This window comes from Cervus elaphus, chromosome 6, assembly GCF_910594005.1.
Source record: "Cervus elaphus chromosome 6, mCerEla1.1, whole genome shotgun sequence".
NCBI classification, from domain to species: Eukaryota; Metazoa; Chordata; class Mammalia; order Artiodactyla; family Cervidae; genus Cervus; species Cervus elaphus.
Window position 1 is genome coordinate 13,636,402 of NC_057820.1, and position 19,310 is coordinate 13,655,711.

Consider the following 19,310-nt stretch of genomic DNA (forward strand, 5'->3'; position numbering starts at 1 on the left):
TCAGGACTTGGGTCCCTCTGTGCCCAGGCTCTTGGCTTCCTGCTGTCCCAGGAGTAAATCTTTACATTTGTGGTTCTGTCTCCTCCATAGCCTGGGGGCTCCTAAGGGCAAGGCTGACACTCTCCTGGATTCCCTGTGCTGTCCTCGTTCCATGGCTGGGCACAGGAGAGATCTGTTATGTGGGTGATGTGAGTGTGTGACCCTCTGGCCACGAACTGACCTCCCGCATCTGTGCATGTTTGGAGGAGCTGCTCCATCGGAGGACGTGATGACTCCTTCCTGCCAGAACTCCCTTCCAAGCCCAAACCAGAGAGGGTCAGGGATCTTTGCACATCAGTTTCTAGGCAGTGATGCCCCAGTGCCCAGTACTGCCAGTACATAGCAAATGACGAAAATAACAAAGGAGCAAGACCTCCCATTTTCAAAAGCATTAGTTTGCGCTCTACTTGTCCATCAATGCCATATCCATTGAGGGTACGAAGAAGCTGTGAGAGCAGGCCAGAGGGAATCACTATTATTTCAGAGAGGGTGGGATTTGGCAAAGTCAGTAGGGTCCTGGGGCTCAACTATGACCTTCTAATTCCCAGTCTAGGGCCCCTCACGGGCCACCTTGCCCAGAGACTGGGAAAAATGGACAGTCAATCCAGGCACTTGGCACTGCCCAAGTCCAAATGCCAAGTGTGAGCTCACATGTGTCATCTCACCCAAACTACATCTTTGACGAGCGTATTAAACCCTATGAACCAATAATGCCTTATCTGGGAATCTGTCCTCAAGAAATGTCTAGATGCACAGAGAAAACTTTTCTAAGAAAAAAAAAGTGCAGCATGGTGCTTATGTGTAATAATGCAAAAGAGACAGGGAGGGAACGAGAGAGGCAAAGAGATTGGACAGAGGGATTTGAACACCCGCAGGGTCTGGAGGCTTTATGAACTGCAGTCTCCTGCTTTAGATCTGGCAAGAACAGCAGCTTCAAAGGCTGGTGAAGACCCACGTGGGAAAGGCAGGGCACAGACATACCTCTACACAGGTAGAGGAGGGTCTCAGACACATGCGAAATATACTAAAAGAAAATACACGAAGACGCTAGATTCAGAAGGGAACCTCGGGGGCTGTGTTTCCAGAGTTTCTATACAACAGACATGGACTAGTTCCTAATGGGAAAAATACCGGGTTGGCCAAAAAGTTCACTTGGATTGTTCCATACTATCTTACAGGAAAATCCAAACAAACTTTTTGGCCAATCCAGTACTAAGCTCCCTTTTTTTCTTTTGAAAGAGGTATTTCATGCTGATCTCACACACGTATTACCTTCAAAGGCGTCACAGCCAAATTCGCTTCACGGTGCTTTTTCTGAAGTTCGTCAAGCTGAAAGAGAACCAAGATTTTTGATAACGCTGAGTGGCGGGTTCCACAGCTTGCTGCGTGTACAGGCAAGCCGCGCTCAGAGAGCTTGGCTCTCATCTCTTTTCCCACAGGAGTTGGTGGTGAGAACACAGGCCTTTCCCATCAGCTGCTCGACCAGATCAGAGGAGGAAGGATGCTCTGAGCACCGGAGAATGAGCTCTGCCAGACCGCAAGTGCCAAAGCCATTCTATTGCCTTTTCCTTCAGGAAGCAGGGCTTCCCAGGCAGCTCAGTGGTAAAGAAACGGCCTGCCAAGGCAGGAGCCGCAGGAGACACAGGTTCTTTCACTAGGTCAGGAAGATCCCCCGGGGAAGGAAATGGCAACCCACTCCATTATTCTTGCCTGGAAAATCCCACAGACAGAGGAGCCTTGCATGCTATAGTTCATGGGGCTGAAGAGTCTGACATGACTGAGCATGCAAACATGCAACGAGAAAGAATGATTTCTCCATTCCCCATGCAGAGGTTGCCAGAGTGTTTTGGTGCAGTGTTAAACCTATAGGTTTCCTAGACAGATGCCCTGAGTCCTAACCTCAGCCTAGCCACTCATTAGACCTGTGACTCTGAGAAAGTCGTCTTTCTGTGCCTCAGTTTTCTCATCTGTAAAATAGGTGTAATATTGCTGTTGTTGTTAGTCACTAAGATGTGTCCCACTCTTTGCGACCCCATGGACTGTAGCTTGCTAGGCTTCTCTTGTCCATGGGATTTCCCAGGCAAGAGTACTGGAGTGGGTTGCCATTTTCTTCCTCAGGGCATCTTCCTGACCGAGGGATCAAGCCAGTGTCTCCTATATGACAGGTGGATTCTCTACTACTGTGCCACCTGGGAAGCCTAGGGGTAATATTACCGTCCACCTAATGGGGAAGATTGGATGAGGACTCTGAACCGATTCCTGTAAAGTGCTTAGAGCAAGGCCTGGCATCTGGCCAACATTCAATGAATATAAACCATTGTTATTCTCCGCAGCAGGCCCATGTATGAAGCCGCCTGGGACCTTCCAGCCTAGCCCAGTGCCCAGGTGAATACCACTGAGCGATCCTCACTGATGCTCTGCAGAGTAGAATTGTGCAGCCAGGTCCTGCCTGAAATTCCTGACCCACAAAATCATAAGCTACAATAAGATGGGTGTTCTGGGAATTCTTCTCACTCACTCTCTGGTTTTCTCTGTAATCACTACAAGAAAGCTAGATAGATAAAAGTCCTTCTTCCTCTCCCCCAAGCTCTTCTGACCTTTAATACTATTTTCAACTCTGCATACCCATAATCAGAAACCATATGTGTGTATACACACAGATGAAACTATACTATACAAAATGCTTTACATCTTGTTCTTACAGCTTGCTGTTGTCATTTAATATAAAATTATGGGTGTTGATTCCACCTTAATACATACAAGCCAATCATACCTTTAAAAATCTTGCATATTATTTAATCATGAGATTGGAACAAAATTTATTTCACAAATTCTTTGTTTATGAAAATTTATATTGTTTCTCTTTCTTTGCTTTACAAATAAGACTTTAATGAACACTTCCATATATCTATTTTGGCACAATTCTCTGAATATATTTGAAGATTAAAATGCCAGCTCCAAGCAGACTGTCTTCTATTCAAAATGCACACCATAATATTTGCAGGCTTGGATGACACCTTCTCTCTACTTTAGTGTAAGAAATAGCATGAATATATTGCTGTGAGCTATATACATTCCCTTCTCTACCCATGGAGAAGGGAATGGCAACCCATTCCAGTATTCTTGCCTGAAGAATTTCATGGACAGAGCAGCCTAGTGGGCTACAGTCCATGGGGTCGCAAAGTGTCAGACACAACTGAGCAACTAATGTGTATACTGGGTCATTTGCAATTAAAAAACAAATGAGAAGTGAAAAGACAACAGAATGGGAGAAAATGCACATCTTTTAGCTAATAAGGGACTTGTATCTATAACATATACAAACAACAACAACAAAAACTATCCAATTATAAGATTTCTCCAAAGAAGACACATGAATTGCACATAAATACATGAAAAGATGCTCAACATTATTAGCCATTAAGGAAATGCAAGTCAAAACCACAATGACATAGCACTTCACACCCACTAGGATGATTAGCAACAAAAAGACAGACAGTAGCAAATGTTGGTGAGAATGTGGAGAAGTTGGGACCTTCATCCATCACTAGTGGGAATGTGAAATGAAGCTATCAGAGACAGATCTGACAGTAACTGTGATTAAAATGTTTAATAATTATATTACAAGACTTTCATCAGAGAACTGGAAGCTATCCAAAACTAACCAAATGGAAATTCTAAGACTCCAAAATACAATACCTGAAATGAAGAACTAAAATAATGAGTTTAAGAGCAAATTTGATCACCTAAAGAGTATTATATAACTGAAAGATGGATTAGAAAGAAATATCCAATCTGAAGCAGAGAAAGACAAAAAGAATGAAAATAATTTTAAAAAAAGACAAACACATATTGGATATTTTTTTTTAAAAAGTTCTAACATGTGTATAATTGGAGCTATATTTTTCACACATCAGTGTCAGACAGGACAAAAATTCCATCTTACCTCCCACATTGGTCGAGGGTACAATGAAAAATATTCCCCCATGAATGGCTTTGACTTTGGAAGTGGGTGCCAGCATTTTTCGGAAAGCAAATTTGCAATATGTGTTTAGGATGAGCACTATTTCTTCTCTTTGAACCAGTAATCCCAATTCTCTGAACTACTGTAAATAAAAATGATATATATGCTAAGTCGCTTTAGTTGTGTCTGACTCTCTGCAACCCAATGGACCTTAACCCATCAGGCTCCTCTGTCCATCAGATTCTCCAGGCAAGAATACTGGAGTGGGTTGCCATGCCCCTCTCCAGGGAATCTTCCCAAGGCAGGGATCAAACCCATGTCTCTTAGGTCTCCTGCACTGGCAGGCAGGTTCTTTACCTCTAGCGCCACCTGGGAAGCCCCATTTTCCTTATAAACATACTTAAATATGTAAGAAACTCCCCCCACTCCCTACTTTGTTTTCTTTGAACATTACACCCGCTTGAAGGATCTTAGTTCCCTGATCAGGGAAGGAACCTGGGCCCCATAAAAAATGATATATAAGTTAATGGAAATAACTATAGACCCAACAGTGAAAGTGAAAGTGAAGTGGCTCAGTTGTGTCCACCTCTTTGCGACCCCATGGACTGCAGCCTACCAGGCTTCTCCACCCATGGGATTTTCCTGGGTTGCCATTTCCTTCTCCAGGGGATCTTCCTGACCCGGGAATCGAACCCAGGTCTCCCGCACTGCAGGCAAGTGCTTCACCCTCTGAGCCGCCAGGGAAGCCCCCAACAGGAGGGGAACAGAAATCACAAACACCCCATAGAAGACTGCACAGTCCAAAAAGTAACGGACAAAAAGGCTATGAAGCAATGTGGATAGAGGACATAAAACTCCACGTATAGGGTATTCGATTATACAAAGAATGCATTAAAAGGAATCAGAAATCACATCAAAATGTTGATAATATATTTTCATTCATTAGTTTGTAAAAAAAAATGTAAAGTGTGATATGATTCAGGGTAACCAGGTGTGGGCAAACAAGTGCACTCATTCCTGGTGGGCGTATAAATGACATAAACATTTTGGAGGGCTATTTGCCATTATCGATCGAAGTCAATATAGCCTTTGACACAGTAATTCTTCACTAAGATTTTAGCCTTTGTGTATGTTGCAGAAACATACTCCAAAATAGATGTATAAAAATGTTTGCTTGTAGAACAAAGTAACAGAAACAATTTAGAAGATTTCCTTAAACAAAGATTCAGTTAAGGAAGTTATGGTTTGGCCTCTGGAAAAATAATATGCAAGAGTTTAAAATATTGTAGTTCACTTTGCATGTATTGATTTGAAAATATCACCAAGATTTTTCATTAAATGATAATATCAAGATGCAGAATATTTCTGTATGGTATGACTTTAGTACATGAAAACTCAGCAGTGGCCACAGGACTGGAAAAGGTCAGTTTTCATTCCAATCCCAAAGAAAGGCAATCCCAAAGAATGTTCAAATTACTGCACAATTGCACTCATCTCACACGCTAGCAAAGTAGTGCTCAAAATTCTCCAAGCCAGGTTTCAACAGTTCATGAACTGTGAACTTCCAGATGTTCAAGCTGGATTTAGAAAAGGCAGAGGAGCCAGAGATCAAATTGCCAACATCCTCTGGATCATTGAAAAAGCAAGAGAGTTCTAGAAAAACATCTACTTCTGTTTTATTGACTATACCATAGCCTTTGACTTTGTGGATCACAACAAACTGTGGAAAACTCTTAAAGAGATGGGAATACCAGACCACCTGACCTGCCTCCTGAGAAATCTGTCTGCAGGTCAGGAAGCAACAGTTAGAACTGGACATGGAACAACAGACTGGTTCCAAACCAGGAAAGGAGTACGTCAAGGCTGTATATTGTCACCCTGCTTATTTAACTTATATGCAGAGTACATCATGAGAAACACTGGGCTGGAGGAAGCACAAACTGCAATCACGATTGCCGGGAGAAATATCAATAACCTCAGATATGCAGACGACACCACCCTTATGGCAGAAAGCAAAGAACTAAAGAGCCTCTTGATGAAAGTGAAAGAGGAGAGTGAAAAAGTTGGCTTAAAACTCAACATTCAGAAAATCTAAGATCATGACATCTGGTCCCATCACTTCATGGCAAATAGATGGGGAAACAGTGGAAACAGTGACAGACTTTATTTTGGGGGGCTCCAAAATCACTGCAGATGGTGACTGTAGCCATGAAATTAAAAGACACTTGCTCCTTGGAAGAAAAGTTATGACCAACCTAGACAGCATATTAAAAAGCAGAGACATTACTTTGCCAACAAAGGTCTGTCTAGTCAAAGCTATGGTTTTTCCAGTAGTCATGGATCGATGTGAGAGTTGGACTACAAAGAAAGCTGAGTGCCGAAAAATTAATGCTTTTAAACTGTGGTGTTGGAAAAGACTCTTGACAGTCCCTTGGACTGCAAGGAGATCCAACCAGTCCATCTTAAAGGAAATCAACCCTGAATATTCATTGGAAGGACTGATGTTGAAGCTGAAACTCCAATACTTTGGCCACCTGATGTGAAGAACCGACTCATTGGAAAAGACCCTGATGCTAGGAAAGATTTAAGATGGGAGGAGAAGGGGATGGCAGAGGATGGGATGGTTGGATGGCATCACTAACTCAACGGACATGAGTTTGAGTAAACTCTGGGAGTTGGTGATAGACAGGGAGGCCTGGTGTGCTGCAGTCCACGGGATCACAAAGAGTCAGACACAACTGAGCAACTGAACTGAACTGAACTGAACTGAACTGAGGCATACAAACAAGTACTAAAACATGGGTGCATAGGGTTGAAAAAATGGAAGTCAGAAGGGGTTGGGGTTGAGGGGGAGAAAAGATCATACTGCTCTGCATTTTTTAAATACTGAGATGATTTTAGGTTTACAAACAGTTGTTTTTCTTTTTTCTTTTTCTTACTGGAGGATAATTGCTTTACAATATTGTGTTGGCCTCTGTTGTGTACAGTTTAAAAAAAAAATAATACCGAGAGATCTCTTGCATATTTTGCCTGGCTTCCTTTAACGGGAACGTTCTGTAAAACTACAGTATATTCCATCCAGGTATTGATGTGGATACAACGCACCATTCTTTTTTTTTAATTTATTTTATTGAAGTATAGTTGATTTACAATTTTGGGTTTCTGTTGTACAGCAAAGTGACTGTTATACCTATATATATGTTCTTTTTCATATTCTTTTCCATCATGATTTATCACAGGATATTGAAAGTAGTTCCTTGTACATTATGGGGCTTCCCAAGTGGCTCAGTGGTAAAGAATCCGCCTGCAATGCAGGAGACACGGGTTTGACCCCTGGGTCAGGAAGATCCCCTGGAGGAGGAGGAAATGGCAACCCATTCCAGCATTCTTGCCGGGAAAATTCCAAGGACAGAAGAGCCTGGTGTACTACGGTCCATGGGGTTGCAGAAAGTCGGACACGACTGAGCGACTGAGCATACATACACACTATACTGTAGGGCCTTGTTGTTTATCCGTTCTATATATAATGGTTTGCATCTGCTAATCCCCAGCCACCATGCTTACTTGGATCTCTCTAGTGCGTGTGTGTGCATGTGTGTGTGTGTGCCAAGTTCTGAACAATTTTACCACCTGTGCAAGGTTGTGTCTCCACCACCACAGACACAATACCGAACCGTTCTAACGACTGCCTTTGTTGTTCTTTTATATTCACACCCACTTCCCTCCTACAGGGAGAAGACTTTTATTCATGTATCACTTAAAAAACTGTTTGACTTATTAAAAAGTCATGTATATGTATTCCTGGAGGAGGACATGGAATCCCACTCCAGTATTCTTGCCTGGAGAATCCCATGGACAGAGGAGCCTGGTGGGCTACAGTTTATGGGGTCGAAAAGAGTCGGACATGACTGAAGTGACTTAGCATGCACGCACACGTGTATTATTATTTTTAGATCTAACAGCGGTTACCCAGATGGAGGGATTACAAGGCTTGTTTTTCTTCCCTATACTGCTCTGTACTTTCAAAAATCTAATAATGCTTGCAAACTGCTGGAAAGGGCCAGTGAGCTCTTAATTCTTCTTTCTACTTTCTAATCTTGCCAGAGTGAAGGAATGTTAGTTTACAGGCGGGAAAGGAAGTGTGGGCCCAGCCTACCTTGCCCTTGAGATGCGCCGCTTCCTCGCGAGCGGCCTGCAGCTCGCGGTGCGCAGACCCCTGGTCTCGGAGCTGGCACTGCAGGGTCAGTACTTGGTGATGGAGTCGTCTGACGCGCAGTCTGAGGTCCTCCTCGGAGGCCGAGGCCTCCTGGTCCTGGAGCTGAGGAATCAGAGTCGAATGCAGTTCTTAGGCTATCTTCCAAGAAATCTGCCTTAATCAACAGACAGCACCTGTTTTCCTTCTTGTGTTCCTGCTTGCATGTTTCCCATAGTCCACAGATTTTATAGAAGAAAGTAACAGAAATCACTCCAAAAACTATTAGTCAGCATAAACATCATTCTCACCCATTTATTCTTATATTTTCAGTCTTTCATCACTGACTCAATGGACATGAGTTTGAGCAAGCTCCAAGACTTGGTGATGGGCAGGGAAGCCTGGCGTGCTGCATTCCATGGGGTTGCAAAGAGTCAGACATGACTGACTGAACTGAACTGAACCCATGTACACATACAAGTGAGCAGCCCCTGCCGAGTTACTTGAGTAGGGGAGTTGGGGAAGGTCCAGGGAATCACAAAATAACATTTTAGAGTGTTATTTTTTAAGCTTATTTTGGCATATGAAAAATAAGCAAATGGCACGGCATCCCAGAGTTTGTTTTAATAGACGCCCGTCACCATCGTACTGAAACACAGTATGATGAGTGAAATTCAGTGTTCACATCCAATTACGAGATGCTTATTACACTAAAGCTTCACATATTCATAAGAAAGAGAAGATACTGCATTTTCCTTAAACACTTTTCTGAAATCAGTACAAAATATCCTCTTCAATCTTCTTGGGTCAAATCTGAGCAGGTCTCATATGAACATCAAGTAAGGAATTTCTGGGAGTGCAGAAAGTGAGAAGGGAGAGGCTGATTTATCACCTTGAGAAATGTGGTCAAATGGTGGTGATGCTACTGCCCCCAGTGGTTCTGAACTCTAAATTTTTATTTGGTAATAACTTATATAAATACATACACATAGGCAGGCGTATCTGTGTGTGTATATGTGTATACACACACAAACACACATAGGGCTTCCCTGATGGCTCAGTGGGTAGAGAATCTGCTTACAATGCAGGAAGCACAGGAGGCACAGGTTCGATCCCTGGGTCGGGAAGATCTCCTGGAGGAGGGCATGGAAACCCACCACCAATATTCTTGCCTAGAGAATCCCATGGACAGAGGAGCCTGAAGGGCTACAGTCCATGGGGTCCCAGAGTCAGATATGACCGAAGCAAGTGAGCACCCACACACATAATATATAGCCACATACTTTTTCTACATAACATTTACATGCCATATATATCTTTTGTATCCTGTTTTTCTCCCTTATACTGTGTCATGGGCATTTTTCCATATCACTAAATAATGTGAAAGACCCTGTTGTTAGTTTCTATATGGCATCCTGTGGCATGCTGAATACTCGGATTATTCTAATATTTTGCTGCTGTCATTGGGGCTGTGACAGAAAGCCTTATCTGACACAGCTCTCGTTCTTCCCCTGAGGTCATCAGAGGGTGATTTTCTGTATCAAGGACCTGAGCATCATTAAGCTCTTGATTTATGCTACTAAGGTGGCCTTGGGAGGGAGCAGTCCTGCTAATAATAAAAGCTCCGACTGCAATGAGTCAGGGGCCCCAGAAACCTGAGACGTCTCACACAGCCTTGCTCATGGTCCCAGCTGTCTACCTTTCACTGGAAGCAGCCTCCCTGGGAATTGACAGTCCACAGTATATCCCTTCCACGTGCTTCTGACCTGAGTGTGAGCTGGCAAGAGGGAAGGACAGAGAAGATGGCAGGGAGGCAGACAGGACAAAGTGTGACTTGGTGGCTTGTAAGCCAGGAATACGAGAGCAGAATGTGTTTTTTTAATTAATAGAAATCCACAAAGCGTGGGCCTGAGATTCACAGACTGGGCCCCCTCAAGAACAGATGGGTGCTCCGAATGGCTCCGTAAAATCTAAGACTTCCAAAACAACTTGGCCTTTCTGGGAAGTTTGGTGTCTCCGCTGCCTCCCTGCTCCGCAGTGACTTGGGTTCCATCCCCAGCATCCTGAGACAGCACCCACAGGACACTCTAAAGAGGAGGAGAGTGCGGGGTGGAGGCCAGCCCGGCCTGCCCTGGGGGACTGCCCCAGACAGTGGCCCCTGTTAACGCCTGTGACTCACTTGCTCCCCACCCCAGACATCAGGAGCATGTGCTCCAGACACACGCTGCACTTGGGCTGAAGCCCTGGGGAACACAGCCCCCGAGGAGCTCTGTCTGGGAGGGGTGGGGAAGCGGGCATAGAGACAGGCCACTAGCACACGGTGGTGAGGGGAAGTGAAGAGACGGCCAGAGCCTGGGGCAGGCACACTAATCCAGAGGCCCTCTCCGCTCTCTGGGGTGGGGGGGCGGGGCACACAGATGTGCAGCATTTGCTGACTTTTCTAGTGTAAACACCATCACGGCCAACTGCAAGCTACCAAAATGGCATCATGGGAGAGATGCGTGTGAGCCATCTCTGCACTGAATCCATCCTGGAGGGCTGGGAGGAGATGTCCTAAAGTGAGGGCTTCCCAGGTGGCACTAGTGGTAAAGGACCCACCTGCCAATGCAGGAAGTGTAAGAGATGTGGGTTCAGTCCCTGAGTTGGGAAGATCACCTGGAGGATGAAATGGCAACCCACTCCAGCATTCTTGCCTGGAGAATCCCCTGGACAGAGGAGCCTGGTGGGCTACAGTCCATGGGGTCACAAAGAGTCAGGCATGACTGAAATGACTTAGCATGCATGTAAGCCCTAAAGGGAGACCTGGAGGATGAGCAGCAATTCCCAGGAGAAAGCTGGGGTGTAGGAGGAGCAAATCTAGGATCCAGAAGTGTAGAGATTGGGGACCTATCTAGCAACAACTGATGTTTTCAAAGTGCCAGATTATAACTCACCAAAAGGAATCTGGACTTTGTACCAAGTGCGACAGGAAGACACAGAAGGCTTTAAGGGTTTTTATTTTTAAACAAACAAAAACACGATCAGGTTTGTGACTTGGGATGAAGGAAATTGTGAGCTTTCCTCACCCTCTGCCTCCTGTCCACCACCAATTCCACTGATTCCAACTCTGGTTTTTGTCTGGAATCCTCTATGTTTTTTTAAAATTTCAAATTCCTCTATGCTAGCATCATCTCTTGGCAAAATCCTCTTGACTGTTCTCCGTGTGTCTTCCCTGTGTCTTTATAGCAGTGATCTTTTTACAGTAGAAATGTAATCGTGTTGTTCTGATGAAAACCCTCCAACACAGTTTCCCACTGCATTTAGAAGTGATCATAATTAGAGTCTACAAGGCCTTCTGTGGTCTTTCTCATGACAACTTTCTCATCTACACCTCATGTTACAACTCAGCCGTGCCCACTGTGATGCAGCCACGCCAGCAACTTCCTGCTTTTCCAATAACCCAGGCTCATTCCCGCCTCAGCGTCTGGACACTTGCTTCTCCCTCTGCCTGGGATGTTCTTCATCTGCTTATCCTTTCAAGCCTTGAAACTCTTGGCTTGAAATTCACCTCCCCAGAGTTCCAGTTCCCACCTGGTCTGACTAGGTGGGATTTGACAACTAATAAGATATGAGGAAACTACATAAAAATAATTCTTTGCAGGCACGAATGGCAACCAATGCAGGGCTACCATCCTTGAGGAAAAGGATGCCCAACAAGATGAGCTCCACATTCTCCCCGGAACATTTTGCAAACCATGGTTTAGGGAAATAGATCCCAAGCTGAACACTGTGGTCCTGTTAAGTGAAACCAGAGACTGGGGTCAGGGATGCTATGACAGCTGGGTGTGTGGGACAAAGTAGCAGAGAGAAGTGAACTGCAGAGAAAAAGTCCAGACACTGTCTTAGAAATACCCTTGGGTCCTTGGTTGAATCATAAGTGGCAGAGCATAGTGCAAGACTCTGAGACTGTGAAGGACAGGAAGGCCTGGTGTGCTGCAGTCCGTGGGGAAGCAAAGAATCAGACACAACTGAGGGACTGAACAACAACGACAGAAGCCTAGCAGAGAACAGAAGCTGGGAGGTCAAGTGCTGAAGAGATTTTAGAGGTCATGCACGGCTACAAAGATGGCCGAGCCAAAGTGGAGAGTCTTTAGTCAACGCTCTGAGAACTCAGCTGATACCACTCAAAGGCCATGCCCTAGAAGCAAGGGCCATACTTTAGGAGTAAAATCAAGCCCTGGACCTGAGGGGGAAACTGAAAGAGACATGCAAAGGAATAATATGGTCTGCTGGTCATTCAGCTCCCTACTAGAAAACTCACTCAACCTGCTCTAGAGGAAGCTAATAAACAGGAATCCCTAAAACATGCTCTGCATGATGTCCAACATTAAAAAAAATTACTAGTCACATGAAGAAGCAGAAAAGTGGGATTTAACTAAGAAATAAAATAGTCAACAGAAACAGAGTGATTTACATACTGGGGTTAGCAGACAAGAGCTTCAAAAATAATTATGATTATATTTCTTTAAAACATAGGAAAAGATGGACCAAAATGAATGACAGTATGGAGTATTTCAATAGAGAATCAGAATCTCTTTTGAAAGGGTCAAATGAATATTTGATTGCAAAATACAGTAAATGAAATTAAAAACTAATTGGATGGATTTATTAGAAAACAGGACATGGCAGAAATAATGGCAGAACTTTTAGTGAGCTCAATAGAAACTCAAACTGATGCACAAAGAGAGAAAAAAATATAGAACAGTTTCAAATAATGTGGGGTAAAGTAAAAAAAAAAAAAAAAATCTGGGTTTCCTGGAGAGAAGAGAAAAATTGAAAAGAACAAAATATTTAAAGAACTAATGGTCAAGAATTTTCCAAATCTGATTAAAGACAAGACTCCACAGTTTCAAGGGGTTCAGAAAAACCAAGGAGGATAAACATACATAAAACCTCATGTAGACACATCACAGTCTGACTGCCAAAACCCAAAGATAAAAGGCAAATCTTTAAAATAATCTGTGGTAAAATGACACATTTCTGTCAAGGAAAAAAAGACAAATTATTCAATTTCTGAATAGAAACTGTGAGAACCAGAAGACAATGAAATGAGGTCTTTAAAGTGTCAAAAGAAGGAACCATATCTGCCTACCTAAAATTCTGAATCAAGGGGAAGAAATCGTTTAAAAGTGGAGTTGAAAAATTGTTGTCATAAAAAGAAATTTGAGAGAATTCATCACCAACAGACCCTAAACTACAAGAAACAAAAAAGCTCTTCAGGTGGATGTAAAACACATCCACAGAAGTAGAAGAAAGAACGAATAGTACAAGAATGTAAAAAGATATGAGTAAATAAAAAAAATTATTGAGTGTTTAAAACAACCTTAACGGTGCTTTATAAGGGATGTTATACACAGAAGCAACATAGTTGACAAAAATAAACAATGAAAAGGATAAAAGAAATAAATGGAGTTAAACTATTAAAAGATTTTTGCATTATTTGAGACATGGTACTAAAGTACTAAAGTAAATTTTAATGATTAATAGATACATTTTGAACTATCTAGGGTAACCACTAAAAGAATGACACTAAAATGCATGACAATGTAAGCCAGTAGAGAAGAGAATGGAATAACAGAAAATAGTTTACCAAAAACAAAGGAAAGAGAGAAGGAATAAAAGAAAACAACAGGTCAGACAAAGAAAAATTCCAACAAGGCAAAAATAAAGCCAATTACACCATTATGTATATGAAACAAAAATGGAACAAACCCTCCAACTAAAAAGCAGAGGATGTCAAACTTACTCAGAGCTAAGTTTAAAAAAAGCCATATGTTGCTTCTAAAAAATATGCTTTATATATAAAGATACTGATAGATTGAATGGAAAAATATGGATGGTATAAAAAAGTTATATACCATGGAAACATGAACGAAAAGAAACTGTTGTGGCTATTTTAGTATCAGACAAAGTCCATTTTAGGGCAAGAAATGTGAGAAATAATGAGAGACATTTCATCATCTTAAAAGAATTGATTTACCAGGAAAACATCATAAACCTAAATCTGTGCGTAGCTCATAAATACCTTCAAAAACATAGGAATCAAAACTAACATAACAAAAAGAAGAGATCTTAAAAGACATCTCAGTAGATGACAAAATGAACAGAACCCACAACAGTAAAGATACTGAAGATTTGATTAGCATAATTAACCAGTTTGGCCTAATTAATACTCAGCAACAGCAGAACATTCATTCTTTACAAGGGCACACAGAATATTTCCCAAAATAGACCATCACATGGTCAATAAAACCAATCTCAATGAATTTCAAAAGATTACAATAATATACGTAGTATGTTTCTGACAACAATGAACTAAAACTAGACATCAATAGCAAAAATATAACTAAAAAATTACACAGATGCTTGGAAATTCAACAACACACTCCTAAATAACCCATGGGTTAAGGGAGATATCACAATAGAAATTAGAAGCTACTTTGAACTGAACAGACATAAAAAGTACAACTTATCAAAATGCGTGGGTTGTAGTTAAAACAGTGCTTAGAAAGAAATGCATAGATTTAAATGCATAAATCTCAAAAGAGCAGCAGTTGAAAATCAGTGATCCAAATTTTCAACACAAGAAGCCAGAAAAAGAACAGTCAACTAAACCAAAAGAATGTAGATGGAAGGAAACAATGAAGTTATTAGAAGAAATCAATGAAATAAAATATAGACATTCCTTGGTGGCTCAGATGGTAAAGAATCTCCCTGAAATGCAGGAGACCTGGGTTTGATCCCTGGGTTGGGAAGATCCCCTGGAGGAGGAAATGGCACTCCACTCCAGTATTCTTGCCTGGAGAATTCCACGGACAGAGGAGCCTGGCGGGCTACAGTCCATGGAGTTGCAGAGTCAGACATGACTAAGTGACTAAGCACGTACAACGAAGTACATCAATAAAACCAAAAGATGATCCTGTGAAGTGACTGACAAAACTGGAGAGAAAGAGAAGAAAGACAGAGGCAGAGAGATCAGATATGAATGTATACAAAGGACTTAACACTGTGTATCTTACAGACACTGGAACAAAGTCTTCAGCATTTCATCCTAGGAGTCCTGAAAGTGGAGTAATGTCCACAGATGAGGAAAACCACCCAGAGAAGTCATGGATGGATTGAGTCAGTGCAGAGGTGAGTTTGAACCTTGTTTAAATTCTAAAGCCCCCTGCTGTCTCCTTTTAAGTCCCAGCGTGATAGAGGTGATGGCTAAAGTGGTGGTGGTAATCAGATTACATATAGAAATGTATCAAGTCAACACACTGCACACGTTAAACTTCCACAATGTTGGACGTCAATTATACCTCAATATAAATAAATACATATATACCAATAGAGACTCAATAAGTAGAATGATGACTTGAGCTGTTTGAAAAACTGCTCGGTCTGAAAATACAAGCTCTCATCTTAAAGGATAAACACCCTCTCCATGTCCCGCCAGATACCCATCAGCCTGAGCAGAGAGGCAGACTCGCATCATCTTGTCGTAGGCAAGAATACAGACTCTGGAGCCTGAGCCCCCAGATAGAATGTGGGCTCCATCCCTCCCAGCTGTGTGACTTGAGGCAAGTCACTTAACTTCTCTGTGCCTGTTTCCTCATTTGGTAAATAGAGATGGCGACTGTTTCTCCCTCTCAGGCCTGCTGCAGGACGCAGGCGTAAAGGGTGTGGTCAGTGATACAGAAAGTCAGCAACATGATTCAATAGCCATGCAGAGTCAACCTACCCGGATGCCACCGCGCGGGGACCTCAGTACTCGCCCTTGGTCTGCAGAACAGCTTGGTGCTTTTTTCTCTTTCTCCAAATGCGCTTCTTTCACTCCTGCCCCATCGGTGTTTCCTTGCAGGGCCCCGGATCCTGTGGCATCTCCCCAGGCCAGTGATGGAGCAGTAGAATCAGCACCGCATCTGGAATTGTCCAGGCCTAAGCACGGTCCTGTCCACCCCCCAGCCAGACCTCTATCCTGCTCCGAGGGCGGCCCGGGGCCTCTTGCAGTCAGATTCCTTGAAATCTGAGTCACCTGCACCCCTCTTTCTACCGTGTTCACCTGGTCCACCGTGCTTTTCCCCTGGAGACGCTCTTGGCCTCTCACTAAAGGCCCCCCATCTGTGCTGCTCCCCAACACAACCTCCCCTTCCGGGACTTGGATCCTTCTTAGAAGGCGTTCGTTCTCCCCCCTGAAGGCCCGGATCATGTCTTCTATTCCCAGGACGATATCCTTTATCAGCTGTTTGTAACTGACCCCGAGCTCCGAAGTCAGCACACCGAGCTCCCAGTTTTCCAGGGTGATGCGCTCCATCACACCTTTGGATTTTCGGATGTTCGTGGACATGGCTTTCTGGATTTGCCCCAGGTGCCCTTTCAATCTTTCGTTTTCCTCTTCGAGCTCAGAAATCTTGCAGTAACTCTTCCTGTTGCAGTCTTCAAGCTCAGAAATGACCTGCACATACTGGTCCAGTTCCCTCTTTAAGTGAGAGATGTCTCCTAATAGCACGCTCTTACCCTGTTCGAGCGCAGATATTTTTTTCATGCTTCTCTCCCTCTCTTTTTCCAGGGCGCACAGTTTTTGATGGCATCTCTTCCGATCTCCCTGAAGCCTGGCATTATCACTTAAAACGTTGTTTCTCTCATTCTTCAATCCAGAAATGAGCTGATGAAACCTGCTCTGTGCTCTTTCAAGGGCTCTCGACGGCTGTGAGAGGTGGTTCCCACCACACTCGGAGGGCCCCTCTGGACGGCCCGGGCTCAGGTTGACCAAATCCAACATCAGTCCTGGAAGAAGGCTGCAGGTTCCCAGGGCCTCAGTCTCTCCCGGCTTAACATCTTCACCAGGCTCCTTGGGGTTTTCTCCCTCAACAAAACAAATATCCAAACCCAGGTTTGTCAAAGCCTGCTGGGGGTGCACGACCCCCTGGCAGCTGCACCATCTCTGAGCAAAGCCCCAGTTCTCTCCTGCCACCGAGGAAGCTCTCCATCCATTCCCCCCTCTCCCAAGCTTCAGGATGGAGAGGTGTTGGAAACAAGCCTCCATCTCCTTTTCAAACTCCTCTATTCTGAGTGCAGACTGGTCAGGGCCTCTGCTAGGAGCCGAGGGGTGACGGGTGGCTCCGGCCTCCTTGGACCAGAAGGCCGATCCAGGAGACGGTGGTGAACCTCCTTCCTCCAGCAAGGAAAGCATTTCCTCGGCCTCACCGTCCTCCGAGACAGGCTCCTCCGGGACATCCCTGCAACCCGGGCTGGACACCTCCTTCTCCTCTTCTTCCTGTCCTTCATCCCCAGGGCTTCCCTCTGGGGGAAGCAGAGCGTTTCCAGACCACACAGGGTCTTCCCCCTTGCCCTGAACTCTCCCAATGGCTCTGCTCTGCTCTCTAAGGGGCTGGGAATCCACTGAAGACGGCCCACTGGTGCCCTGAGACCCAGAGAAGGTGGCTGCAGCGGCTTCTTCCTCTGATGATGCTGATAAAAGCCCTCCTCCTGCTTCTTCTCCTTCTCCTCGTTGGAGGCCCCAGACATGCCCTTCCTCGTGTCCCCTCCTGCTCAGGGATTCAGGACCCTCCAAGGACACTGAGGTCTCCCCTTGAAGAACAAGCAGTGGAAGCTCCCGCCTGAGCCCAGGGCAAGATGCTGCGGCTAGGGGTTCAGAAGCCCCGGCCTTCATCCATCTGGCCTTCATCCATGCGCCCTCTGGGGCCCTGATCCCAGCCTCCACCCTCAGACTCTCCCCGCTTTCCTGATCCGGCTGACACCTGTCCCTGCTTTCTGCCTGCTTTCTGCCCCAAGTCCTCACCTCTCGCCTCTCCAATCTCCACCCTGACCCTGGGGCTCCTCCTCCCTCCTTCCCAGAGTCTTTTCCATCCTCGGATCCTCTCCTGGGAAACTGGTGATGTGAAATGTGCGAGGCCTCCTGGCCGAGGAAGGCAGTGCGGCCTGTTGCACGGTGGTGGCCCCGGCCGGGGTGTCCTGCTACAGAGGGAGCGGGCAGGGGCCGGGCCTCCAGCACCTGTTGGGTGTGCAATGTTTCTGGGGGAGCTTCCAGGAGTGGCAGCAGCAAGGGAGCTGGGCCCGCAGCCCGGCCCTGGGGAGGGCGTGCACACGCCTGCAGACGGAGAGAGGACCCCTGGGCTGGCCTGGCTGTGAGCTTCTGCCCTGGAACCCAGGCCAGCTCTGCGGGGAGTGGTGAGCCGTCCATGGACTGCCCCGGTGGGCAGCCACAGATGAGAAGGAGAGTCTGGTCATCCAAGCTGGCCTCTGCTGGAGTAAACTAGGGACGGGAAGAGAAGAGAAGGTGTGAAGCGCCCCTTTCTCCCACAGGGGCCTCCCCACTTCTCCGACCTCATCTCCCCACCCAGCCGTATGGGTCTTCCTAACACAAGCAGGCTCTAGTGGACACAGAGCAGAGACCATCTGCCCCCCGAAGGCAGGGACCCTCGGCCTAGAGCAGTCCAGGGCACACAGGAGGTGTTTCAGAGATACTTTTGAATGTATTTTTATAGTTACTTGGTGGCTGGGATGGTAAAGAATCCTCCTGCAGTGCAGGAGACCTGGGTTCAGTCCCTGGGCCGGGAAGACCCCCTGGAGGAGGAAATGACAACCCACTCCAGTGTTCCTGCCTGGAGAATCCCACGGACAGAGGAGCCTGGCGAGCTACAGTCCGTGGGGTCACAGAGTCGGTCACTAACACTTTCACTTTTCATTCAATGCATTTAACCAGAGAGGAGGACTGGCCCAGCTCAGAGAACAGACTCAGTCTGGGAGGTGAAACCTGGCTTCACTCAGTCTCACCGGGAGCCCTCAGCTCACCTGTAACCACGACCGCACCCCCACGCCATGGCCGCTGCCAGCCTCACCAACTTTATCTGGCAGGACCTCCCACCTGGCCTGCCCTTCTGCTGCTCATGCCTGGTTTCCAGTCTGTCCAACTCCGTCCCTCCCTTGGGGTCCAGCTTTTCTATGAAGCCCCTCCCACCCCAGGGCCTGCTCTCAGCTTTTCTCCACTTTGGACATGATGCAGCACACCAGCAGGGCGCAGGGCAGGAGGTGAGCGGATGGAAGTAACGCAGGAAGGCCCCTCTCTCT

General features: G+C 45.3%; 1 protein-coding gene across 1 annotated transcript in view; it reads right to left on the reverse strand.

The window, feature by feature from the left end:
- C6H4orf50 (chromosome 6 C4orf50 homolog) overlaps positions 1-19,310 on the reverse strand; it is a 132,432-nt gene that overhangs the window by 82,109 nt on the left and 31,013 nt on the right. Inside the window, exons 7-9 of the mRNA XM_043906219.1 lie at positions 15,961-18,495; positions 8,160-8,321; positions 1,312-1,368 (exon numbers count right to left, since the gene is read on the reverse strand). Of these exons, the coding sequence (XP_043762154.1) occupies positions 1,312-1,368; positions 8,160-8,321; positions 15,961-18,495 (2,754 nt within the window). The remainder of the gene's footprint in view (positions 1-1,311; positions 1,369-8,159; positions 8,322-15,960; positions 18,496-19,310) is intronic.